The 27985-nt window shown below is 44.1% G+C and overlaps 1 protein-coding gene across 1 annotated transcript in view; it reads right to left on the reverse strand.

Moving 5' to 3' along the window:
• SRP72 (signal recognition particle 72) overlaps positions 1-27562 on the reverse strand; it is a 38779-nt gene extending 11217 nt beyond the window's left edge. Inside the window, exons 1-17 of the mRNA XM_044270744.1 lie at positions 27398-27562; positions 22754-22874; positions 20463-20586; positions 16353-16496; positions 15846-15957; positions 14134-14165; positions 13461-13585; positions 13031-13088; positions 12796-12927; positions 12589-12717; positions 8833-8905; positions 8685-8749; positions 6418-6513; positions 4295-4398; positions 4135-4212; positions 3491-3625; positions 2738-2775 (exon numbers count right to left, since the gene is read on the reverse strand). Of these exons, the coding sequence (XP_044126679.1) occupies positions 2738-2775; positions 3491-3625; positions 4135-4212; positions 4295-4398; positions 6418-6513; positions 8685-8749; positions 8833-8905; positions 12589-12717; positions 12796-12927; positions 13031-13088; positions 13461-13585; positions 14134-14165; positions 15846-15957; positions 16353-16496; positions 20463-20586; positions 22754-22874; positions 27398-27512 (1681 nt within the window). The 5' untranslated portion in view covers positions 27513-27562. The remainder of the gene's footprint in view (positions 1-2737; positions 2776-3490; positions 3626-4134; positions 4213-4294; positions 4399-6417; positions 6514-8684; positions 8750-8832; positions 8906-12588; positions 12718-12795; positions 12928-13030; positions 13089-13460; positions 13586-14133; positions 14166-15845; positions 15958-16352; positions 16497-20462; positions 20587-22753; positions 22875-27397) is intronic.
• Positions 27563-27985: the final 423 nt, after the last annotated feature.

Consider the following 27985-nt stretch of genomic DNA (forward strand, 5'->3'; position numbering starts at 1 on the left):
ACCCCCATTGTCTGATTGGTGCAGGTCCCACCTCTGGGACCCGCTCCTACAAGGAGAACAGAACGGGGAGAACTGTGGCTGGAGGACCCCGGATTTCACAGGGTCCATCCAGCACCAAGCGCTGCTCCCATCAAAGTGAATGGGAGCGCACCGAGCATGCCCGTCTCCTGCTCATATTCATTTCTATGGGACAGGCGGAAATAGCCGAGCGGCCCCATAGAAATGAATGGAGGGCGGCGGCGCCTGCTCCATTCTCATTGTAGGTGCGGGTCCCGTACCTATCAGACAATGGAAGCATATCCTAGCGATATGCCCCCATTGTCTGTGATGGGAATGCACCTTTAAGCACACGGTCACACAGGGCCAGTAGCAACATATATTCCAATTAGTTGCATTCAGAAATCTAACTCTGGGCGGAGGCCATCACAATAATACAAATGTTTTAGTGTTGTGTGGGAGGAACATTCAGTATAGCATCTTGGCGACGTCTAAATAAGGCTTGACAATACCTCTGAGGTGAATACTGTACCAGAGGTGAGTTACACCAAACCCCTCAAACCCTGATGTGGGCACTTATGATGTATCACGGCTACTTAAATGAATGGAGCTGAGCTGTGCCTAGACCACGTGACCGATGGTCACAACGTCACTGGCCTAGGGTAAGCTGCGGAGCCCACAGGAGTGCTGTAGCTTTCTCAAACAGCTGATCCGTGGGGGGGACGGACCCCCCCACTGATTATATACTGATGACCTAGACAGAGGACAGATCATTGGTTACATAGAGTGAAATAACCCCCTTTAAAAAGAAGTCCACCACTTTTAATCTTATTAAGTGAGATGGACCCTCCCATCCGAATCTCCTGAGTGGCATATATCCCAATTCACCTGTAAACTTGAATAAGTGCCAAACTCATTAATTATCTCAATAGCATGTCCTAAGAGTGGTAGGTCTACAAGATGCACACTCTAACGGATCTCTATGTGGTTTTAACAGAAGAACCAGCTTCCATAATGAAGGTAGGAAGTGCACCCTCTTGTAATGCAATCAGGTAAGTAGATAGTAATGCCAGAGTCAACAGGTATCCATCATAGGCCTCTTTAGGAAGGCCATCAGGCCCCAGAGATTTCCCATTATTTAAGACAACAGTGGTTGGAACAACCTCTTCTATGCTGATCTCAAGTAATAGCTGCATGTCTGACAATGAGAGAAATATCATCCAGATAAGAATCATTTTCCGGAATTCTGACTAAAGGTTGCTTTAGATGGGCTATGCAGGCAGATCATCAGGGACGAATATTCCTGCGAATGCTCATTCCCGACAATCTGCAGCCAATTTGCTCGTTCATTGGGTGAAACTATTAGTGCTTGCAAATAAATAAATGTTTTTGGACTGCAGAGCATGCTGTCTAAACAGCAATCTGCTGCCCAGAAACACTGCAGCTGTATGAATACAAGGGATAGCAATCCCTCGTCCTCATACTGTGGAGGAGATCGCTGCATATAAATGTAGAACTTCGCCTCTACTTATTTTTTTCTTTGTTATACAAGATTGTAGACCGCCCCTTAAATCTCTTAAAGGGATTGTCCGAGCTTTTAAATATTGATGACCTATCCTCAGGATCGGTCATCAATAGCAGATCACCGGGTGTCAGACACCGGCGATCAGCTGTATGAGGAGACGGTGTGCATGTGCAGTCTCCCTTCTGTCTTCCTGCTCGCTGCTGCTTTGCCATAGACATCAACCGTGAGCAGGAAGAGAAGGCACATTCACACTGCGCGCACCGAATCTGATATTCATGACCTGAGGATAGGTCATCAATATTAAAAGCCCGGACTACCCCTTTAAAGAGGGCCTGTCACCTCTCTGGACATGTCTGTTTTAGTAACTACTTGCACCCCCCATGTAATTCTAGATCTATTATTAAGACTCCAGGTTATACCAGTCATTTATTTTTCCTTCTAGAAGTTATGAATGAATTTGCTAGCAGTTTCCAATAATTGTCCAGATAGGCGTTACCTGTTGTTGATCAGATACTGGAAGTACTGACTGGATAGTGTAAGACCTGTGCGGGGACACCCCACCGCCCAACTGGTGACACCCAACTGAACCTTGGCTGCAAAATACTGGCCGTTCATTCATATCTTCTAGCAGGAATAATAAAGGAAGGGGATAACAGAGTAATAAGAACAGATGCTCCAGAACTGCCATTACATGGGGAATTCAAGTAGGTACTAAAACAGACAAGTCAGCAGAGGCGACAGATCCTCTTTAAGAGTATCCCAATGCAGGGAAGGATTCGGTTCCTCTCTATGGGTTAGGAGAAACATTTGCAACTGATCAGGAATCCTATCTGCTGATCCAATGAGGCTAAGCGAACAAATTTCTATTTTAATAGATTCCCCCCTGTATGTTTAGGTTACCAGTTGTCATGGGCTGACCGTACCCATTCCTTCACCAAGAAGGCAAACTGCAAGAAGCATGTCGACCTAGCAAACACTCTGTGTAGGGAATTAACAATTTTTAATATTTATATTTGCAGCAAAACAGAAATTAAGGCCAGGTCCACGCTATCCAGTTTTTGTTAGGTAAAAAGAATTGGAAAAAGTGAAGTCTTTCCTTTACACTTTTCCACTCTTTAGCCTCCCTCCCCTGTGTGAACCTTACTTTACAACGGATGCATAATATTTTTTTTAAATATTATATTATTTCTTTATTAAAAAAAAAATAAAAAATACCTTTCTTTTTCTTCTTCTTTTTCTTAATCTCCACTTGCCTGTTTTGGATAGGACAAAAAAAAAAAAAAAAGTTAAAGAGGTGCAATAAATTACACTGTACATCCCGCCATGTGAATGCCTGTCTGACAGAAAACCAACTACGGGTCATTTTCACAGGAAATAGCTCTTCTTGGCTACATAACCAAGAGGTTATTCTCGTGGGTTTCACTTCTAACACAAATACCCATATGCACCATGTTTCCGATTCCAAACCAAAGGAAATTGGTAAAAGATACATATAGATCCAGATATAAAACCTATGGTTTATTGCCATATGGATCACATGTGGCTACCATAGGGGATGTCATATAATGTGATTCTAATAGTAAGTGTTCAGTAAAGAAAACAGTGTGGCTGCAGTTTACAAAAGAAGAGCTCATGCCTAAGGAAGTGATAGGGATCCAACAGAGGCGCATGGGGTCTCTACCGTATAGTTTTTATTTATTATTATAATCATTTTCTGTACTAAATGCAAGAGGAAACAAAGTCATGTCCCATCAGAAGCCGCATGTACAGAGCTTTTCTCCCTAGTAACATAACATAGCGGGGAAATCGTTATTTGAATTGGGTCTAATGTTTTCAAGTCTTCCTGCTCATGCTCTGTAATTCATTTGAGTATCTGTCCTTTTTTACAGTATGATCTGAAGAACTTATGATAATGTATCATTTCATTTATTCAGGGCAATCTATTTCTAAAGTATACAAATAACATACCCTTGCACTTTTGCCTGCTCTCCAGCCACTTTAGCAGCTTTTTTCCGGATGAATGTAGCCCCAGTGGAATTTTCTAAGGCATCGACATCCACTTTCAAGTGCATAGAGTCAGATGAAGGCAGATGCTCGCTAAGACTGAATGTGTGATGTAAGGAAGATGTACAGCCATGAAGGTTAGTAGTTAGAATACCACTGATACTCTCTTAAAGGGGTTTTCCCATACTGATGGCTTATCCTTTGGATAGGTCATCAGCATCTGATCGGCGAGGGTCCGACACCTGGGACCCTGCCAATCAGCTGTTTGAGAAGGCAGCGGCGCTCGCAGTAGTGCCTTAGCCTCCTTGCAGCTTACCAAGCATAGTGCCGTACATTGTATCACAGCTCAGCCCCATTCAATTTAAATCGGGCCGAGTTGTGCCTAGGCCATGTGACCGATGAACATGACGTCACATGGTCTAGACACAGTTGCAAGGAGGAAGCTGATTGGCGTGGGTCCGGGGTGTCAGACCTCCACAGATCACATACTGATGACCTGTCCAAAAGGACAAGTCTCAGAAAACCCCTTTAAAAACCATAATTGCATACAAACAACAAAACCTATCTGACCACAATGTTACATATGGAAAACCATTAGAAAAAGATACACTTTTGCTTTATTAGCATCTACAAGGGAGTATGCGGAGATTAGCTGCGCCAACGTATGAATGTCTTTTGGGTTTTGTCTGTAATAAAATGAGAAAATTGATTACTGCATTGTTCCTTCACCTAATAGCCTAGAAAACATGAAGATCCAGAGGAACTCACTTCCATAGTTGTTCCAGGTCGGTGATAGCCTCCTTCTTTCGGCCATGTTTTAATTTGAAGTTTGAAGCTTCTCTTATTAGGGCTAAGTGTGCTCGAGAGTTTGGCTGTTGGAAAAATATTATAAAATTGTCTTTATTAAAAAAAAAAAAAAAAAAATGCTCATTCATTTTGGTTTAAGGGATTTCTCAGGCTCCCAATATTGTTGACCTATTCTTAAGCTAGGTCATCAATACCTATTTGGTGGAGGATCTGACGCCCCAACAATCCAGATACCGATGACCTACCCGAAGGATAGTATTAAAAAGCAAAAAAGAAAGGGAACCACAAAATAGAAAACTAAACCTAGGTGCTACATGTGTGAAGGGATATGACGGCACAAAGAGTTATAAAGTCACATATGAAGCAATATAGCACACCTCAAATAAAAAAATTATAATATATATATAAAATTTTATTAAATCCATCTAAAACAACTACAGATCAGGGTGGTGGTATACCCTTGTATACCGAGGCCTAGTCAAAAGTTAAAGAGGGCTTTTCACCTCTCCTGACATGTCTGCTCTAGTAACTACTTGCATTCTCTATGTTACAATCCTGGCGCATCTAATGTTCTGCCATTCCTTTATTATTTCTAATAGAGGTTTATGAATGAATTTGCCAGCAGTCTGCAATAATGGTACAGATGGGCATTACCAGTTGGGGGTGGGTCCCTGTATAGTCCGACACTGGCAGCACCGAATGGACATGGTCAGACTGTGCAGAGACAGACCAAATGGTAATGCCCAGCTGGACCTTTACTGCAGACTGCTGGCAATTCCACTAGAGGGAAAACTAGAAGCTCTTAATGCACATTTTTGAAACAAAGCAGTGTACTGCAAGATAGTAAATGCAGGCACAGGTGATGTCACCTAGCGGGTTTAGCCGACTGTCCGCTCCCTACTTTGCTGTTGCTAGGCACAATTAGTAAAGACTGAAAGTCCTCCACAAAATCATCTGCTAAACCCTCCTGGTCTAGTGGCAAGGTTCTGTGCTCCCACCACTGCTGCCCAGGTTTAATTCCTAGTGAGGGAAAACTTCAACTGCCTATCCTGAGGAGAGTTAACCACTATTAGGAGCCTGGGAAACCTCTTTAAGGAGGTTGTGTCACCTCATCAAGTTATATTTATTATCGTTATAACATTGATAAAAGTAACTTACTAATGTAGATGCATTAGCAGTAATAGCTCTGGTCCCCACTATCTTCTTTCTCTTTATAGACTACTCATCTCTAGGGGTTATGGGCACCGCTGCAATGCAGCAGCGATGGCAGAGATTGTGCACAGCAAGAAAAAAAGCCGTCCGGGAATTGATGGAGCAAGTGCACACGGGACCGCACGCATGCACATTAGCTCCCGTTCCCGGCCACCTCTCAGTCTCCACTGTAATTCTTTCCTATAAGAACCTCTTATAATTGGTTGTCACCATCTGTACAGGGTCTGCTCCACTGAGACTGCTAGTGATTCTGATACACTAGCAGCTTCAGGAGCGCACATGTGCAGGCAAGGGGCGGGACTATTTTATCCTAGCACTGCTTGCCTGTTGCATCACTCAAAGCAGAGGAACCTCCCCCACTACAGCTCAGGAAGTGCCCCGGGAGCCATGCACAGAGGACTGAAATGAGGAGGCGAGACAGCCCCTTTAGGGGTTCACACCTGAGCGTTTCTCAGACGCGCGTTTTACACGCGCATTTGTCGCGCGTTTTTATGCGCGTTTTTTGCAATAGTAAACGCACGTTTGACGCGCGTTTGTGTGATTGACTGCAGTGTTGTCTAATGAGTCTAAGGCCAAATCGCGCGACAAACGCCCCCAAAAAAGCTCAAGAACTTGTTTATGCGTCGGGCGTTTTACAGCACGTTCAAACGTGCTGTAAAACGCTCGAGTGTGAACCAGGGCCATAGGGAAGCATTGGTTTTCACGTGTTGAGCGTTTTACAGCGCGTTTGAACGCGCTGTAAAACGCTCAGGTGTGAACTTAGGGTTAAGGGGCCATTATAAAATAAGATAAAAACACATCTGGACTTGTATATAAAAAGTACATAGTGAATCCATTTTCAGCATTTATACTAATAATATATGTTTTCTTACTTGCTTTTCTTGGTACCAACCGATTGCCTGGTTAAACACTTCTATAGCACTGTCAATGTCTTCATCATGGCCGTGCATAGTCACTAATGTGGATACCTAGAGGGGGAAACAAAAGATAAAAACACTAAAAACACAACTAAAAAGTGCATACAAAGTAAAATAAAGTAAAACTGAAAATCTTGCATGTTTGAGATGGCAGACTTGATAAAAGGTCTGACAAAGTCTACGTAGCAATATAAAACTTCTAGGGTTCTAGCAGTTATTAACATCTTTGGACTGGAATGTACCTACAAAAGGCTCCAAAAATGGTTAACTAAACGTTTGACTGCCCAGTTATGACCAGAAAGAAATAATAGTTTGAGCCGTGTGCTAGTAGACCCATCCACACCTTCAGAAGCAGAAAGACTTAGGTGAACAAAGCCATTTTGGCTCTGTTCTCTGACTTCCTTCTAAGTAGAAATACACAAGTCATGGTAGGCGCAATACACAAGTATGGTGCTCAGTCCAAATGCCATATTATTTAAAGTCCTTTACTACTTTGGGACTGCCTGTTGACAATATACATCCAGGCAGTCCACATTTAACTCTGGAAGAACCCTTCTGAACATCCTTGCAGAGTTAGCAGCCACATCAAGATAATGCAGCTGTAGGAATGGGGACCCGGTTGTCAGTGTCCGTGTCAGCCAGGCTCCCCATAATGTAAGCAGAGATGGTTTATTACCATCTCTGCCTTCTCCATTGCTGTATACACAGAGCTCAAAGAGCACGTTTTATACAGATCAGGAAGAGGCAATGCCTTTTCCTGCTCTGGCCCTTGTGCTCATGTGATTGCAGGGGGTTGGGTAACTTCAGGAGCCACTGGCACTTGGTAAACCCAGATTAGCTGTCCGATGAGCCTCAACAGCCTGTGTTCCCACTGTAACTGGGGCTAATATGTCAGGACAAAATCAGCAATTAAAAGAAATGTAATAGAAACAAAATTATTTATATAACTGAATGGGAAAAATGTTTTGAATATGCATGCACTAAATAAATGGAAAATGCATCTGGTCAAAAAGGGGGGAGGGGGTTAAATGGCCTAGTCTTGAACCGCTTAAGGCAGATAACTGGCATAAATAAATGTATAACACTAACCCACTCTACAAATGCCATCCTTTCCTTTTCACAGTTCATGGGTAAAAATCTGTCTGTTTGTAGCCACCACCAGGAGGAGCTCAGTGAATATGGATACAACTCCAGGGTGGGCCGTGAAGAATAGAACCTTGTGCAGTTTTGTACAGGATAATTGATGGCTGACGTACTTACCAGCTATAGGAGACACTGTAAAATGAAAGCTTGAGCACTGGTTGCTCTGAGCAACTCAGAATTAGGGCTAATGTACACGACCGTTGGCTGTTTTGCGGTCCGAAAATTGTGGATATGCAAAACACTGATACCGGCTGCGCGTGTCCCGCATTTTGTGTAATGGAACGTATGGCCCATAACAGAACAGTACCATCCTCATCTGTAATGCGGACCATAATAGGACATTTTCAGTTTTTTTGTGGAATTGCTAAGTGCCATATGAAAACAGAATGCACTGAAAGTAAATTCCGTTTTTTATATAATAGCTCCAAATATGGAAAAAAATAAAAAAAAAAGGCTCGGAAATGGAAAATAAATAAAAAATATGTTTGCGCGCATGGGCCCTTAAACTGTAAGTCAGTTTGGATGAATGAGGCCTGATAAGTAATACCCTGTGGGACCCACACAAAGGGGGTTCCCCTAGCAGCGGCAGAAGGAAAATACAATAAATACATTAGGAAACAGAAGGTCAGTGCCAGTCCCTTTCCCATGGTCACCATAGAGTGGTCTGCTTCTATGGGAGGTTACACAAGACAATTTTAAGCCTCTGTGCCTAACATTTTTACTTTAGGATTCGAGACTACCAAGAAATAGTGGCTTTTAATGGATTTTATGTACATGTGGATCAGAAATGACCACAACACATTCTGCTAATGGAAACGTCATTTAAAAAAAAAAAATAAAAAAAAAAAATAAAAAAAAAAAAATTTAAAAACTACTGCAGAAATCCCAAACGAATACTGCACAAGGAAAATGGAAAAATCTTAGTTTTCTGCCTAGGTGGATGTAATGAAGATATTGCAGACTGTTTGGGGTCTTAGAGTATGCTGAAAGTGGATTAGCTGTTCCAATTCATGTCCTCATCCTCTTGTTAATCTGTAATTAACCCATGCAAAACATAAATAAAAATGACTAGAACTCACCATGCCCGGTTTGTGCTCCAGTTCCTTAATAGTTTTCATGATCATGCATGCCTTGGTTACGTTACCTGAAAACAATAATTCATTTAGCTGATACTGACGTTTTATCATTTTAAAGAGACAGTAACATCTCATTTCCTGGTAAACATACCCTGTGCGAGTTTCAACTGTGCCATTGTTAGTTTAATTTGGGTGGCATGCTCTGGATTCTGATCAGCAAATTCCTATGAAAATATTAACATTCATAACGAATTCAGTATGACAGATGAGACAATATATTTCAGATAAAGATCAAAAGCGGATGGTGGCTTTTTTTTGGCAATAAAAAAAAAAAAAGGTAAATAAAAATTAAAAAAGTGACTTGATAAAAATAGTAGTTTTGTGTCTACAGCTACTATGCAGACCTGTGCATCTCGACGGCTATGGACTATAAACATAGCCATAGTTTATTTTACTGAAATACAGCTAAAGGTGCCTTAAATTGTGAGAAAAACTGACCGACATGTTGTGCACCAAATTCATCTGGTTTAGACACCATTTCCACCTTCTCTGGCTTATTGGAAAAGGCCCAAGATATACCAATGTGTGAAAGAACTGCATCCATATGGTACAAAGTAACCAACCAATAGATAGTATACACCAACTATTGTCTACCAAAGCACTAGATTAGTCATCCAGCATCAGCTACTGTGAGAAATCTGCTGCATTCTAAGACGTTGTAAGTTTACACTGTATAAATCTTAGGCTACTTTCACACTCGCGTTTGGTGCGGATCCGTCATGGATCTGCACAGACGGATCCGTTCAGATAATACAACCCAATGCATCCATTCAGAACAGATCCATTTGTATTATCTTTAACATTGCCAAGACGGATCCGTCTTGAACACCATTGAAAGCCAATAGGGAACGGATCCGTTTTCTATGGTGCCTGATTGCGTCAGAGAAAACGGATCCGTCCCCACTGACTTACATTCTGTGTCAGGACATATCCGTTTGGCTCAGTTTCGTCAGACAGACACAAAAACGCTGCAAGCAGTGTTTTGGTGTCTGCCTCCGGTAAGTCTCCATTCTGCTTTGGAGGCGAACTGAGGCATTCTGAGCGGATCCTTATCCATTGAGAATGCATTAGGGCAAAACTGATCTTTTTGGACCGCTTGTGAGAGCCCTGAACGGATGTCACAAACGAAAAGCCAAAACGACAGTGTGAAAGTAGCCTTAGACAGTATCAGAAAATGTGCCCCATAATATCTATATCCAAGACAATGGGATCTGAAACCTTCGGCACTCCAGCTGCTCTGAAAATACAACCCCCAGCATGCAAACATAGCAGTGACTGGGGAATTCTGGGAGTTGTAGTTTCCGAACATCTGGAGTGCCGAAGTTTGCCAATCCCTGTTCTAGACTGAAGCTAAAAATGGAAATGTTGATAAACCCAAGCCTTAAATAGGGTTAATGACCCAACTTCCAATTTCACACAAGCATATTTAGTCCAGGAAACCCCCTCTGTCATGGCTGTATTTTTGACCGAAGTCCCAGCATCATAATGATTTGCCAGACCGCGTTTACTCAACTATACTCACGTAATGCTGTCAGAGCATTGGAAATAATTATGCTGCTGCTGTCAGTTCAGTCAGTGGAGCAGTAGATAACACAGCATTTACATAGAGTGCGTTTCCTAGGCTAAATATGCTTGTGTGAAATTGGCCTGATCATGAAAAGACTTAAAGGGATTCTGTCACCTCCCCTAAGGCAAAAAACGATTTAAAACCAGCCATGCAGCACAGCTTACCTGGATTAGGCTGTGCTGTTCAATCTTGAAATCCGTCCAGCAGTTAGTTCAAAAAACGAGTTTGATCAATAAGGAAATGCGTCCTGAAGGTGCCCAGAGGGGCGTTTTTTTCTTCTGAGAGAGCCCAGTCCCGCCCCTTTTTCAGTGCCCAGCCCGCCTTCCTTTTACTTCCTAACCGCCGCCCCCAGCCTGCCACAGCCTCCCCTTCCTCTCCTCCCCCTCCCTCTTGCCGAACGAAGTCTCGCACAGGCGCAGTACCCACTGAGGGCTGCGCCTGTGCGATCAGCAGGAGACTGAGGGCAGCAGCTTTATCCTCGTCACTGGGCATGCGCCGAGCCCAGTGACGTCCGATGCTCGCTCTTCCCTCAGTCAGCAGGGAAGAGAGAGCATCGGACGTCACTGGGCTCGGCGCATGCCCAGTGACGAAGATGAAGCTGCCGCCCTCAGTCTCCTGATGATCGCACAGGCGCAGCCCTCAGTGGGTACTGCGCCTGTGCGAGACTTCGTTCGGCAAGAGGGAGGGGGAGGAGAGGAAGGGGAGGCTGTGGCAGGCTGGGGGCGGCGGTTAGGAAGTAAAAGGAAGGCGGGCTGGGCACTGAAAAAGGGGCGGGACTGGGCTCTCTCAGAAGAAAAAAACGCCCCTCTGGGCACCTTCAGGACGCATTTCCTTATTGATCAAACTCGTTTTTTGAACTAACTGCTGGACGGATTTCAAGATTGAACAGCACAGCCTAATCCAGGTAAGCTGTGCTGCATGGCTGGTTTTAAATCGTTTTTTGCCTTAGGGGAGGTGACAGAATCCCTTTAAAGGAGTTGTCTCACTTCAGTAAGTGACATTTATCATGTAGAGAAAGTTAACACAATGGACTTACTAATGTATTGTGATTGTCCATATTGCTTCATTTATATTTTCCATCACATTATACACTGCTTGTTTCCATGGTTACAACCACCCTTCAATCCATCAGTGGTGGTCATGCTTGCATACTACAGGAAAAAGAGACGACCTCTGGTGGCCCAGACAATGGGAGCTCACATAGGCTGGTGCTTTTTTCCTAAAGTGTGCAAGCACGACCACCACCGATTGATTGCAAGGGTGGACGTAACCATGGAAACGATCAGTGTATAATAAGTTGGAAAAACAAATCAAGCCAGCATATGGCAATATGGACAATCACAATACATTAGTAAGTACCTTGTATGAACTTTCTATACATAATAAATGCTTTTTGCTGAAGTGAGACAACTCCTTTAAAGGGGTTGACTGCTTTTTTCTATTGACAACCTATGCTCAGGGTAGGTCATTAATATTAAATCAGCACCCCTGTGGATCAGCTGTTAGAAGAGAAAGAAGCATTCGTACCAGTGCTGCCTTTTCTTCCCTCTCTGCTTGCCGTTGCACCTGCAGAGGCGAGCAGTCCAAATACAAGTATGGCGTCTCCATTTACATCTATCGGACAACTCCTGTTCAAGTGAATAGGACAGAGCCACCCCATAGAAGTGAATGAGGACGCCATGACGCCATACTTGCAATTAGACTGCTCACCTCTGCAGTTGCAACAGCAAGCAGGAAAACAGAGAAGAGAAGGCAGCGCTTGTACAGGCCCCCGCCAACCTGAAACTATCGTGTGAATAGGTCATCAATAGAAAGAAAGTGGACACTTTAAAATATCATGTTAGAGGGTCACTAAGCTTTCACCAAACTTTTGATGCATCACAGCGAAGTATCAAAAGTTTTGGTTGATGTGGGTCTGAGTGCTCACATAATGGGCTCTCTCTCCCCTCGCTGCAGCAGAGGAAGTGAGAAAGACTAAAAAGAAAGCCTTCAGTCTCCTGCAGAGAGGACAGTGTGCTATTGGTTGGCCGACTTTGCTGCAGAATTGTGGTGCAAAACCTTGCATCCTAGGTCCAACCCCTTTCCCATGAAGCCCTACCGTCTCTGAAAAAAGTTGTAGAAACCCTAACAGTGCAGATTGGCTCCAATCTGCACCCCTTTTTAGAGATTCGTTATTGCATTGACACATAGTTGCAACGTTTGCAGCTTTCTGGCACCCAGTCTCTGAATGTGAATATACCCTAATGGTTGGCAGGCCGCTTTATAGGCATGTATACCTACCTGTAGAAGGTCTATAGCTTTCGCATGCTGTTTCTCACGACAAAGCTGGGCGGCCTGAATGAGAACAGGAAGAAGATTCTCGGGATTCTCAGCTTGTAAACTGCTGGACAGTTTTCTACACTGATCTGCCTAAAATAAAAAGAAGCAATGAAGTTATTGTTGGACATTCTGTGAATAAGATGAACGGTTTTACATAAAGCTACATACCTGATTTGTATACATGGACAGCAAAGCCTTGTTAAATTCTATGGCCTGAAGTTGTCTTTTCGACAGCTTATGTTCTACTCCTTCAGCGCTAGTCAGCTTTACCTTCTTTTTTGAATCAAACACGTTTTGGTCCTTAGTAAAAGGGAGGAACATGACAGACAGTTAATAGGTGGAAAAAAAAAGGTTCACTTAAAAACAAAAATACAAAACCAGAAAATAAAGAAACTATACAAACCTTGTTAATAGTTATGATGTTATTTGCCACAACAGCCAACAAACCGACATCAGTGGGCCTGCAAGAAAGGAGACCATTAAAGGGGTTGTCCCAAAATACAAACAGGATACGAGTTAAGCATCCGATTGTTGGGGCTCCGACAACTAGGACCCACATTGGAACCCCATCCCCATGTAATCAGTGTCCCTCAAATAAATGGTGCAGTGGTCAAGCATGCATGTTGCGGCTGCATCGATACTGCCAGAGATACGAAAGTGCTGTATTTGACCATCTCCAGGAGTCCCATAAAGAATGAATTGAGCAGCGCTGTGCATGCCCAACCCACACATACTTCTCTATCTTGTGGGTACAAGTTTATATTATGGGACAACACCTTTAGGCTATCAGCACAGGTACATAGAGAGAGAGAGGACTTCTATTTAACCCTTACTTTAACTTGATGATTTGATTGTAAAGCTGGAGTGCATCATCTATGGATCCCTGGAGCTGCATGACATATGCCATCTGACCATGAATGATGGCCAGTTCAGCATCTATATCTTCTTCTGTCAAATCCTGAGAACATATAAGGGTAATTTAGCTTAAAGAGGACCTGTCACCTCTCCTGATAGGTCTACGGTAGTGACTACTTGCATTCCCCATGTAATAAAGATTCAGTAGCATCTGTTCTTATTACTCTATGATGTGCCAGTCCTTTAACATTCCTACTTATGAATGAATTGCCAGCAGCTTGCAGTAAAAGGTACAGATGGGTGTTACCAGTTGGGGGGGTGTCCCTGCCAGTATAAAACCAGCAGCATTGAATGGACAGTCAGACACACCTGTTACTGGTAACACCCAGCAGTACCTTTACTGCAGACTGCTGGCAATTAATTTGCAAACTTCTAGCAGGAATAATACAGGAATAGAACCGCATAGAGTCATAAGAATAGATGCTGCAGAATTGGTATTACACAGGGAATGCAAGTAGTTACTAGAACTGACACGTCAGAAGAGGAGGCCGCTCCTTTTTAAGGTTTTCAAGTTGAGAAAATAAAAGTGGAGATAAATTATCTTCTGTTAAAATGTAATATAAGTCACAGAGGTTAGAAAATTATACTCACCGTGTCTTCTGAAATGGATTGTCTGCAGAGATCTTAAAAAGCCAAAAAATAAAACAAATTAAAGCAGGTCTTCCTATGTATGGACATCATATTATAAGGACAGGGTCGTTCCATTATCCAAAATGCACTAAACAATATGATGCCGTTTGACTAAGGGTCCATTCACACGTGTGTGTTTTGCGGATCCGCAAAACACAGACACCAGCAAAGTGCGTTCCACATTTTGCGGACCGCACATCGCCGGCACTTAATAGAAAATGCCTATCGTTATATTTTTTTCAGGAACGGAATTGCAGACCCGGAAGTGCGGATTCGCAATTCCGGAGCCGGGCAGCACATTGTGCGGCCCAATAGAAATGAATGGGTCCGCAATTCCGTTCCGTAAAATGCGGAACAGAATTGCGGACGTGTGAATGGACCCTAAATAGGGGTATACACCAGTCGAACAAGGATATTTTGATTCTATTTACAGCACTTTTCTGGTGTTAATCTGGAAAATAATGGCGCACTTTTGGAGCTTCAACACTTTTCTATGGCTAGTTTCACACTGGCGGCAGGGGAGTCCGGCAGGCTGTTCCGGCGGATGAACAGCCTGTCAGATCCGTCCTGCCGCTAGTTTACGTGTGCTCCCGGACTGCCGCTCCGTCGCGCAGTGCTCTGCCGTGCTGTCGCAGAACTCCGCCCCCATTATAGTCAATGAGGATGGAGCGGTGGTCCGGGGCGCACACGTGAACTAGCAGCAAGACGGATCCGACAGGCTGGTCACCCGCCGTACTCCCCCGCTGCTAATGTGAAAGTACCCTGACATACCAAAAAAGTTGGGGGTGGAGGAGATGGGGCCAACAGCAGGGGCGGGACTCAACACAGCCTGCCGAATTTATTATAACTTTTGTCAGAAACTGGCCCATGCCTGGCTGGCGTAGATTTCAGTTTCCGGCTAATGGAGTGCCAGAGATGCTTCTAATTTATTAAGAGGCATCTGTCTCCAAATACATTAGATGCATCTTACTCCAGTGCAGGGGGTTTCTCCATTTTGTATCTTAGTCCAGCACTGTAGGATTTGCCATTCAGGTGAGCCATGTGCAATATGTAAAGAAGCATCACCTGTGGATCTTCAGCGTGTTCGCAAAGACTGGATTAAATATTAAACCATGTGGACACACAGAACACGTGATGTAAAACACTTTAGAACTGTTGACCTTGCTTAACACCTCATCAGTTAAAGATAGTTCGAATGGACACTTCCATGTGTTTCTGAGAAGATTCTAGCCAAGACTGATATATCACGTGACCCCCTTCCCACTGGAAAAACCCGAGCTGAATTCAATATGTCGGCCGAAAAGGTTTCCTACGCCAAATAATGCAGTTTCTCCCAAATTACACCAGTTAAAAAGAAGTCCCAAGATTTTTGCCTCACCCTGTATATTATGAAGTTTGCAGAACTTCTCATACAAATGTCATAAACCTGGGACAATGTGCAATCTTCTTTCTAAACAAAAACAGAAGGGAGGGAACCCACAAACCCCATGCCCATGTTGCCCTCTGTTAAATGTGAAGTAAAGCTTCCTGTGTGCATGCTATGCATGTGCTGGTGGTCCTGGTGTACTTGTTACCATCTTAACCATCATTCACAAAGTTAGCATAAGGTGCAAGACCCCGACAGGGAAACTAAATCAGCATGTGTTTTGCATAGTGGGACAAAGGGAACCTACTTTCAGCTTCTCGCAGCTTTTTCATTGCTTCCCTCAGCCTCCCCTGTCCAATTAATCTACAGGCAGCATTGTAGCAAAGTTCATAAGATGTCTCCTGCAAACCAAGGTCTTCCTATAAAACAATACATGAAAGAGGTCATTGATGGAGTATACCTGATAACTTACAGCAATAGACTTCCTTTTACGTTTTAAACACATTAGGGCTCATTCACACGACCGTATGACCAAGACTGCATCCGTTCCGCAATTTTACTGGGGCCGCAAAAGATGCAGACAGCCCACCGTGTGGTGTCTGCATCCGTAGTTAAAAAAACAAAAAAAAAAAAGTCCTATTCTTGTCTTCAATTGCGAACAAGAATAGGCATTTTCTATGATAGCGGCGGCCATGTGCTGCCCGCAAATTGCGGAATGCACACGGGCTGGTATCCGTGTTTTGTGGATCCTCAAAATACTACGGACGTGTGAATGTAGCCTTAAAATAATATCCCCTTAAAGGAGGACACTTACGGGCTTTGCCTTTGACCAGAGACTCATAGCAGCGGCCACTGCAGACAGGTTTGTCTGTCTTTCCTCATCATAATCATCTTGAGAGTTACGGATGAGTTCACGATAGACCGATACGCATTCTTCATATCTTTCCAATCTATAAAGCTTAAGGTTAGAAGAAAAGGCCACACGAAAGATTAAAGCTGTGACACATTTGTAATGGTCCCCCCATTTTTAAAACCACTTTTGAGGTGCGTAGGGTAAGAAGGTATGAACAGTACTTGTGGTGCCGGGTACTTACACCACCTCTGAATTCACAATTGTTATTTGTGAGCTATTCATTGTAATTTCTTACAGGTGGAAAGCGGTTTAATCTCACAATTAAAGGGGCTGTGTCACTTCAGCAAATGGCATCCATCATTTAGAGAAAGTTAATACAAGGCCTCTTACTAATGTATTGTGATCCTCCATATTGCTTCCTTTGCTGGCTGGATTCATTTTTCCTTTACATTATACATTGCCTGTTTCCATGTAGGGTTGTCACGATACAAACATTTTGATTAGATTTCGATACAATAAAAAAAAAGTATTGCAATACTCGACACCATTCGACAACACACGAAAAAAAAACCAAAAAAAAAAAACTAAAAACTAAAAAAAAAAGCTGCGTGCATTACACATTTTATGGAAAAAAATTGCCGAATCCCGCAGTTAAATTTTTTTTTCCTGTTATGGTATTCACCGCATAGGAAATATTTTTTTTTATATTTTAATAGTTTGGACTTTTTCGGGCGCGGTGAAATGTCATATGTTTATTTATAGTTTATATATGAAATTGGGAAAGGGGTATCCCCTTACGGGCTAGAACCTGGGATCTTTTGATCCCTTGTCCTATTCACCCTAAGGACCCTTTCACACGAGCGAGTTTTCCGCGCGGGTGCAATGCGTGACGTGAATGCACTGCACTCGCACTGAATCCTGACCCATTCATTTCAATGGGGCTGTGTACATGAGCGTTTTATTTTATTTTTTTTCACGCATCAGTTCTGCGTTGCATGAAAAACGCAACATGTTCTATATTCTGCGTTTTTCACGCAGCCCTGGCCCCATAGAAGTGAATGGTGCTTCAGTGAAAAATGCATTGCATCCGCAAGCAAGTGTGGATGCAATGCGTTTTTCACTGGTGGTTGCTAGGAGATGTTGTTTGCAAAGCTTCCGTTTTTTATCATGCGTGTGAAAAATGCATCAAAACGCACTGCTCCCGCGCAGAAAAAACTGAACGCATCCAGTCACGCTCATGTGAAAGAGGCCTAATAGAGCTATTAGGCCCCTTTCACACGGGCGAGTTTTCCGTGCGGGTGCGATCCGTGCGGCGAACGTATGGCACCCGCACAAAATCCTGACCCATTCATTTCGATGGGGCTGTGCACATGAGCGATGTTTTTAACGCATCACTTGTGCGTTCAGTTGAAATCGCAGCATGCTCTATATTGTCCGATTTCAACGTGACGCGGGCCCCATAGAAATGAATGGGGTGTGTGAAAATCGGATGGCATCCGCAAGCAAGTACGGATGCCGTGCGATTTGCACGCATGGTTGCTAGGAGACCATCGGGATGGAGACCCGATCATTATTATTTTCCCTTATAACATGGTTATAAGGGAAAATAATAGCATTCTGAATACAGAATGCATAGTAAACCAGCGCTAGAGGGGTTAAAAAAAAAATAAAAAAAAAATTTAACTCACCTTAGTCCACTTGCTCGCGAAGCCGGCATCTCCTTGTGTCTCCGCTGCTGATGAACAGGACCTGGGGTGAGCTACTCCATTAAATAGAGCTTAAGGACCTTCGATGACGTCACTCCGGTCATCACATGATCTTTTACCATGGTGAATCACCATGGTAAAAGATCATGTGACGTACCATGTGATGACCGGAGTGACGTCATCGAAGGTCCTTAACCTGTATTTAATGGAGCAGCTCACCCCAGGTCCTGTTCATCAGCAGCGGAGACAGAAGGAGATGCCGGGCTTCGCGAGCAAGTGGACTAAGGTGAGTTAAATTATTTTTTTATTTTTTTTTAACCCCTCTAGCGCTGGTTTACTATGCATTCTGTATTCAGAATGCTATTATTTTCGCTTATAACCATGTTATAAGGTAAAATAATACAATCTTCAGAACATCAATCCCAAGCCCGAACTTCTATGAAGAAGTTCGGGTTTGGGTACCAAACATGCGCGATTTTTCTCACGCGAGTGCAACGCATGACAATGTTTTGCACTTGCGCAGAAAAAAATCGCGCATTTTCCCGCAACGCACCCGGCTCTTATCCGGGCAAAAAAAATGACGCCCGTGTGAAAGGGGCCTTAGGGTGAATAGGACTTTACACTGTCCCTGCTGCCTTGGGCCCGCAGCAGCAGGGAGCTTACCATGGCAGCCAGGGCTTCAGTAGAGTCATGGCAACCGATCGGAGCCCCAGCAGTGAAGTCACAGGGCTTCGATCACAACTGCCAATGCACCATCAATGAATGAAGAGGAGGGGACCGTGTGTGCGTGCGTGTGTGTGTGTGTGTGTGTGTGTGTGTGTGTGTGTGTGTGTGTGTGTGTGTGTGTGTGTGTGTGTGTGTGTGTGTGTGTGTGTGTGTGTGTGTGTGTGACGACTTACTGCGCCACCAATGTTTTTAAACCATTAATACAAATACAGGAGGCGGGTGCCGGGGGCAGAATCACATACCCGACACCTGACCTCTGACAGGGAGCTACAATCAGCGGCGGTTGACCCCTCAGGTGCTGCACCTGAGGTGTAAGCTGCCGCTGATCGCAGCTCCCTGTCACAGAGGTCGGGTGCAAAGTATGTGATTCAGCCCCCGGCACCCGCCTCCTGTATTTGTATTAATGGATTTGTTATCCTCATCATCATCACAGCCCCTCCCCTCCTACGCCCCTCTCTCCTCACCCCCCGCAGTGGCACAGCTTACTTCTCCCCTGTGCTGCTGAAGGAACATGGTGCGCGCCCCATGTTCTGATACTGTAGTGTACCATGCAGTAGCGTAGCCTAGTATCGGTGAATGGCAAATCCCAGTACTGAATCGATGCCGGTACAAAAGTATCGATTGGGTATTGATAATTCGATACCCAGTGCAACCCTATTTTCATGGTTCCGACCACCCTGCTATCCATCAGCAGTGGCCGTGCTTGCACACTATAGAAAAAAGAACCAGCCTATGTGAGCCCCCACAGTCCCGGCCACCAGAGAGGCCGTTGCTTTTTTCAATAGTGTGTAAGCACAGCCACCGCTGATGGATTGCAGGGTGGTCGTAACCATGGAAATGAGCAGTGTATAACGTGATGGAAAAAATGAATGAATCCAGCAAAGGAGGTAATTGGATAATCACAATACATTAGTAAGTGGCTTGTATTCACTTTCTATACATAATACATGCCATTTGCTGAAGTGAGACAACTCCTTTAACAGTAAGTCACTAGGGTGGCATCAGGAGAACTAGAAATCCCCCTTCTTATAGCATTAAGGAGGAGTATCTACAAGTAAAGTGATGCTTTTATTAAATTAAAAGAATTATTAGAATAGCAGCACACCAGAAATGAGGTGCCAGATCTGAGATTAGAAACAGAATGTGGTCGGCAGATGAGAACCATTTGGCCCATCTAGTCTGCCCAATTAGGGGCCCAGTAAAGCCTATGTATCCTGTTGCATTAACATTATGGAAGATTAATAGAGATGGCACTTTTATGGTAAGTGCCTTGTAGTGATTCTATTTATTGCACCAGAAATGAGGCGACTTTAGTGATGCATTTTCAATAAGTGGTGGACCTACATGGGTAACCACACAAGCATACACATAGATGGTGCCATCAGGCAGAGTATGGTCCCCGCTGTAGACTGGCATGTGGTTGTTATATGATCGGAAAGTAAATGACTTACAGCAGTGCTCATCATGTCAGCAAGGTAGAGAAGTCCTGTGGTCAGACAGGAACTCATTACATCATAAATCACCATGATGCAGAGTCCGGGCTGAAATTGGTCCGGGTGATGCGGTTGTCACATAGACCATTGTTCCCAGACCGAACACAGCCATCAGACACTGGCATTACAATTACTGAAGGACTTACCACTTGTCCATGAAGTTCGCTTAGCTTCTCAGTTTTCTGAGGTGCAGTTTCTATTGTTTTCAATGCAGTCTCAATTTTATTTAGCCTGTATTCACAGTATGCTTTTTCAAAAGCAACGACATCACTATAAAGAAAAACAGGAGGTAAGAGGAAAAAAAATATATAGATAGAAATATAAGAGACACACTAATCAAGCTGCCAAATCTGGTAAAAGAACATACTGAAGTTTGCAGGAGGTATGCGAAGAGCTGAGCAAGCAGTGCTGTGCTCTTTAAATGACACCTAGATTTAGAGGGGGCTACAAAAATAGAGAAATGTAGAGGGCACACCCTGGAGACAGTGGTCGTAGAGAATATGCTGTTCTCCGGACAGGTGTGAACCCAGAGGTGGGGACCCGCAGTATCTCTATCACCCATTTATATACCATCCAGGGGATATGTCAAAAAATTTTCTATTATTCTAAGGCATCTAATGTGTTGGTGTGGGTTTCTTCCCACACTCCAGAGACATACCGATAGGGAACTTAGATTGTGAGCCCTATTAGGGACTGCAAGCAATGATGATGTAAAGTGCTGGGGAATATAGAAGTAAACTGATACCCACAGCATTTATGTAAACCCAAGTGTCTCTGGTAAACAGACTACAAACAAGCGCTCCGCAGTCTCTTGGGTCCTGCACTGATCCATGCATTGCTCACCTACATTAGTAAGAAGTACAGAGACTCGGAAATCAGACAGCATACCCTTTAGGCTGGAATCATGCATGAAAAAAGGGGTCCTACCACTACGCTAATTATGGTGTGAACACGGTCTGAAGGTGATGTAATCTAGCTCACAGCCAAGCTTCCACACAACCGCCTAGCAGGACAACTAGTGCAATGTGAACAAAGCCAGACTGTAAGCCACACCCACATCAGACCATGTGATGGAGGCTACCAGGTGCAAAGGAGAGTGTTTAAATGTCAGGTAAAGGCACATTCAATCACATATTCTGTGATTTTGATTTATATGTATTGAATGTGCCTTTACCTGACATTTAAACATTCTTTTGCACCTGGTAGCCTCCATCACATGGTCTGATGTGGGTGTGGCTTACAGTCTGGCTTTGTTCACATTGCACTAGTTGTCCTGCTAGGCGGTTGTGTGGAAGCCTGGCTGTGAGCTGGATTTCATCACCTTCAGACCGTGTTCACACCATAGTTAGCGTAGTGGTAGGACCCTTGCCATGCTGAGAACCGTGACGTGATGCATGATGGGCTCCGATGTGTTCCTGACAGGAATATAGTGGCAAAAGTCTCAGCTTTTAATATCTGCTTGTATGACTAGCTAGTATAGTCAGTGGCATATCCGTTTGGTGCAATTTTTATAATTTTTTTTTTTTCCTGTGATTTATAAAGTTTAGGTGATAACTAATTGATGGATGAAGGTCCAATTGCTGGGACCACCACCGAACCCAAGGACGGGGCTTCCGATCCTCCATTTTGATGTAGCGGCAGGCTGCACTTAAAGGGATTCTGTCACCTCTCATAACAAATTCAGATTTTAAACCAGTCATGCTCCACAGATTACCTTGAATCGGCTGTGCTGTTCTATACTGTAATCCGTCCAGTAGTTTTGCAGAAAAACGACTTTTATAATTATGCAAATTAATCCTGAAGGTGCCCAGAGGGGCGTTATGTTCCACTTTGTGTGCCCAGTACCGCCCCCCTGCAATGCCCAAAACGCCTTGACGTCGATGAAGCTCCTGCCCTCAGTCTCCAGCAAATCGCACTGGCGCAGCCCTCAGTGGGTACTGCGTCTGCGTGAGACTTCGCTCGGTCGTCAGGGAGGGGGAGGAGAGGGATGAGACGCTGTGGGCCGTTAGGGATTCAGGAGGAAGGCGTTTTGGGCACTGCAGGGGGGCGTTACTGGGCACACAAAGTGGAACATAACGCCCCTCTAGGCACCTTCAGGATTAATTTGCATAATTATAAAAGTCGCTTTTCTGCAAAACTACTGGACGGATTACAGTATAGAACAGCACAGCCGATTCAATGTAATCTGTGGAGCATGACTGGTTTAAAATCTGAATTTATGTTATGAGAGGTGACAGAATCCCTTCAAAGGGGTTGTTCTAAGTTTTTAAGTTCTCCCTATTCACAGCGAGCACAGTGCTTGGCTGTCTCTGGCGGTCCCATAGAGAATGAATGGAGTGGCAGGGCTGGTCCGTGCTGCTGACCGTTCCTTCATATGGATGGCCAGCTTTATACACAGTATAAACACCAATAACTGTAAGACACATGTAATGCTTACCATGTTAGTACTTTAGAATTGCTGTTAATTAAAGTCAGGGCGTCCTTAAAGCTTCCATTCTGAATGAGGCAAACAACTTTACAATGTAGTGCCTTCACATCATCCTTCGCCGCCTGCAATACTATAAAACATATGAAAAAGAGTGAAACATGGCTGCTAAAAACACAACACACAAAAAATGGAGGCAAAGAGCTGGCTGTTGTAAAAGAGAATGCATCTTCCATCCATCTGCAGAAAATATAAATCCCAAAGATGTCCCTTTAAAGGGAGTCTGTCACCACATTTGACCATATTAGACAGATCCTATAGCGTTATATGTGCCACCCAGCAGTTAAAAACGGTACCTTTGTTGCATATAACCGAGTCTTCTTTCTGCCAAAAATGAACTTTGAAGATTGTGTAAACGAGCCCTCTCAAGACTCGTAGCTGGCGCATGCGCAATGCGATGCCCGGTCCTGGCAGGGCATCGCAATACCTACTGCGCATGCGCCGGCTACGAATTTGTCCGCGCAGCCGCAATGGAAAAGGCGAGGGGAGGGGAGTAAACGGGCGGGCACAGGCACAAGGAGGGCAGGGTTATGAGCCGTTAGGGAGGTCCGGTCTTGGGCTCGAAAGATTGAGACACCGCCCTGGGCACTTGAGAGGGCTCGTTTACACAATCTTCAAAGTTCATTTTTGGCAGAAAGAAGACTCGGTTATATGCAACAAAGGTACCGTTTTTAACTGCTGGGTGGCACATATAACGCTATAGGATCTGTCTAATATGGTCAAATGTGGTGACAGACTCCCTTTAAAGAGAACCTGTCACCATGCAGAGCAATCTGCAGGCAGCATGGGACAGTGCAGGAGAAGTGAGTAGATTCATATATAGTTTGGTGGAAAAAGATTCAGTAAGACCGGTAGTTTATAAATTTAAATCTCTGCTATTATTGATGATCACGTAGGAGGTGTTATCAGTGATTGATAGCATTCTCTGTGTAAGTGTGTATACATAGATGTCAGTCACTGATAGTTGTACATGGGGGAGGTGTTATCAGTGATTGATAGCATTCTCTGTGTAAGTGTGAATATATATAGCTGTCAGTCACTGATCGTTGTACATAGGGGAGGTGTTATCAGTGATTGATAGCATTCTCTGTGTAAGTGTGTATACATAGATAGCTGTCAGTCACTGATAGTTGTACATGGGGGAGGTGTTATCAGTGATTGATAGCATTCTCTGTGTAAGTGTGTATACATAGATAGCTGTCAGTAACTAATAGCTGTACATAGGGGAGGTATTATCAGTGATTGCTAGCATTCTCTGTGTAAGTGTGTATACATAGCTAGCTGATAACACCTCCCCTATGTACAACTATCAGTAACTGACATCTATGTATACACCCTTACACAGAGAATGCTATCAATCACTGATAACACCTCCCCCATGTACAACTATCAGTGACTGACAGCTATCTGTCTATTGGTTAAGGAATGTGTGTGGGGCCGAGATCACAATGCATACAAATTAAAGGACGAAATCTGCAGCGAAAACCTCATAACCCATGCAGATGTTACTGTGGATTTGTTGCGGAAACAAAGCAAAACCCACAACTGAAATTCCATCTGGTTAACACGGGACTGAAGCGCTATCAATTTTTATGTGGCACATCTGCAGTGTTTTAACGTACCAGCAAGTGCCACCCTCCATTCATATGGGGCCGCAGAAAATTTCCATTGGCCCCATAGAAATGAATGGCATCAGTGGCTGCGAAGGCGTAGCACGCTCCCATTCACTTATAGCGGGAGAGCGCTTGGCAGTGGCCGAACCCCACCACCACAAGCCACCGTTCTCCCCGCTCCGTTCCCAGTGTAGATGCGGGTCTTAGAGGTGGGATCTGCACCTACCAGACAATGGGGGTATATACTAGCGATATGCCCCCATTGTCTGAGATGGGAATGCCCCTTTAAGGGGGAGTCCAGAAGTCATACATCCCCATCAGTCATTTGTTGGAGCTCTGGCATCGGAACTACACATCTCGATCCATTGTGTACTGGGCAGAGCTGGTTACTATGGCACAGTTTCCATTTAATTCAATGGCAGCAGAGCTACAGTTACCAGCTCCATCCACTACAAAGTGGATGGAGCTGTACAGGTCCAATGCCAGGGCTCCAACAAACGGCTGATTAGTTGGGGTGCAAGGTGTTGGACCTCCGCCAATCTGATATTGATGGACTATCCTGAGGATCAGTAGGCCTTTAATACCAAAATCCTGGACAAACCCTTTAAGAAATCATATCCACGTGGTGGAGATAGAAAATAAAAAAAAATAAAAAACACACAAGGTAAAGGCTATAGTGCTGCAAACCCTCTAAGTAAAGTACCATGATGTTTACCACTAATACTCAAACAAGCTCTATGTTCCTCTGATAAACAGAAACATGTAGAACTGACAAACTTGTTAAATGGGGTTTTCAACACTTTAATACTGACCTATACTCTGGATAGGTCATCAGATCGCTTGGGGTCCAACACCCGGGACCCCCGCTGATCAGCTGTGTGAGAAGGCAGTGGCGCTCCTGTGAGTGCCGCAGCCTTCTCTCAGCTTTTCCTAGGTCAGTGATGACACGTTCATCAGTCACAAGGCCTAGGCGTAGCTCAGCGCCATTAGAGTGAATGGGGCTTAGCATGATACCAGGCACTGCCGCTATACAATATACAGAGGATAGGTCATCAGTTCTAAAGCTCTTTTAAAGGGTTTGTCTCGCTTCAGCAAATGGCATTTATCATGCGAAGTTAAAGGGGTTTTCCAGGATTTTAATATTGAGGACCTATCCTCAGGATAGGTCATCAATATCAGATCGCCATTCCTAAACACTGGAATAAGGACAGCATTGAAGTGAATGGTACGCCTTGTAATTACACCTGCTCACCGCTGCAATGTGAATGGTGAGCAGCTAGACATTAAAGGGATGGCTGCGCTCCTATGGAGAGTGGCCTTCTTTTCAACCAACTGATCGGTGGGGGTATCAGCAATATTAAAGTCCCAGAAAACCCAGTAACTAAACTTTTGATAAAATGTCCCTAACGCTGTAATAATATTTTTTGTAATGTATTTTATTAATGGATTTTTAATAGACTTTATCCCCCAGCCGCCTAAAGCACACATTTCCCTGTGTGCTTAAAATGCAACTGCTGTTTCAGTTTATTTTTAAATTTAGTGTAGGGGCAGGTAATAAACTTCATCAGGGAAAGATGTTTCTTTGTACTGATTCAAAGAAACATCTTTCCCTAATAAAGTACATTACAAAGATGTTTAACATTCCTGTCCCTACACTATATTAAAAATACTGTGAAATGACAGTTACACTTTAAGGGTCCATTCACGCGTCCGTAGTGTATTGCGGATCCGCAATACACCCGGCCGGCACCCCCATAGAAACGCCTATTCTTGTCTGCAATTGCGGACAAGAATAGGACATGCTCTATTTTCTGGAAGATCGGGGGCGCGCTCCGGAAATGCAGATGCGGAGAGCACATAGTGTGCTCTCCGCATCTCTTCCAGCTCCATCGAGAATAAATGGGTCCGCACCTGTTCCAGATAATTGCGGAACGGATGCAGACCCATTCTACGGACGTGTGAATGGACCCTAAAATTTACTTTTCTGTCTATCACTGACAGCTCAGTGGAGTACGGCGTCTACAGTTTAGCACAGCGAGTACGGGCAGGAGCGTATATTGCTGCTCCTGCCCAAGAGGTTTATTAACATCTGGCATAGCACATGGGTACCCTGTAACCATGTGTTATGCCAGGATTAGCTGAGCGGAGCGGGCTCCTGCCTGTACCTGCTTTGCTTACATGCAGTTCTCTTAGCTTAGCAGAGCAGGCAGAAGCCCGCTCCGCTCTGCCAATCTTGGCATAGCACATGGTTATAGGTTTGCGCTCCTGCCCGTACTCACAGTACTGCTGCGGTCCACTTCATAAAGTGTAGAGTCCATACTCGGCTGAGCTGTCAGCGGTGTACAGAAAAGTGGATTTTAAGCGCACAGAGAAAAGTGTGCTTTAGGGAGGGAAAAGTCTATTAAAATTAAAAATGTATTAATAAAGTATATTACAAAAAGTGTTATTATGGACATTTTAACAAACATTTTGTTGCTCTTTAATACAAGGCACTTACTAATGTATGGTGATTATCCATATTGCTTCCTTTGCTGGCTGGGTTCATTTTTTCATCACATTATACACTGCTTGTTTCCAGGGGTTACGACCACCCTGCAGAGCAGGTACAAGGTGGCCGGGACTAGAGCTGCTGCATGCGTGCCTACGTACGCTTCTACAGTCCTGGCCACAAGAGGGGCTGGTGCTTTTTCCTATATTGTGGGTGGTCATAACCATGGAAACGAGCAGTGTATAATGTGATGGAAAAATGAAGGCAGCCAGCAAAGGAAGCAATGTGGATAATAACAATACCTTAGAAAGTGACTTGTATTAACTTTCTCTACATGATGAATGCCCTGTGCTGAAGTGACACAACTCCTGCAATATCATAATATCTAATTCCACTACTGCAAAAACTACAATTCTAACAGACCCCAAACGTCACCCTAAAAAGCAGGCTGGGAGCCACAGGTAGACGACAATACATATTAGTATCCACACTCACTCCTGTTCACCGACTTCAGGACCCGGGTGAAGTCGCCATTCTGTCCAGCTTTGTTAACATCGCTCCACAAAGAAGCCAAGGAAGACGAACTAGGTGCACCCCCCGAACTCGCCATCTTCAAACACCAGAATCCCACGGGCAGACCCGATAAGGAAAATCAGCAGGGTTATGAGTGACGTAAGAAAATGCGACAGCACTCTAGGCTCCATTTTTATCACTGGCACAGGTCGCGCTGTTCTCATAGCAAATATTAACTATACCACCATTAAATACTATGGTCTCAGGCTATGAAACTATAAAGCTTAGAGAAACAAGAATCAACATTGCAAAATAGTTTTTAAACGTTTCTAGATATAGGCAGAATGCGAACATTTCCCTCAACAAAGATGGCGGAACAGCACGGTAGTGACACGTTTCATGAGAGGCTGCGAGGAGAACGTCGCGTTCTGACGTATAGCTCCTCCCCTTTCTATAGCGGGCTTCTGATTGGTTTCCTGCTAGCCCTACGTGACGTGTGTGGGCTGAGGAAGTGATTTGTACACGGCGGTTACATGTAGAGCGAGGCGACGGTTGTGTCTGTAGTGAGGG

Source organism: Bufo gargarizans, chromosome 1, assembly GCF_014858855.1.
Source record: "Bufo gargarizans isolate SCDJY-AF-19 chromosome 1, ASM1485885v1, whole genome shotgun sequence".
In the NCBI taxonomy this organism is placed as follows: domain Eukaryota; kingdom Metazoa; phylum Chordata; class Amphibia; order Anura; family Bufonidae; genus Bufo; species Bufo gargarizans.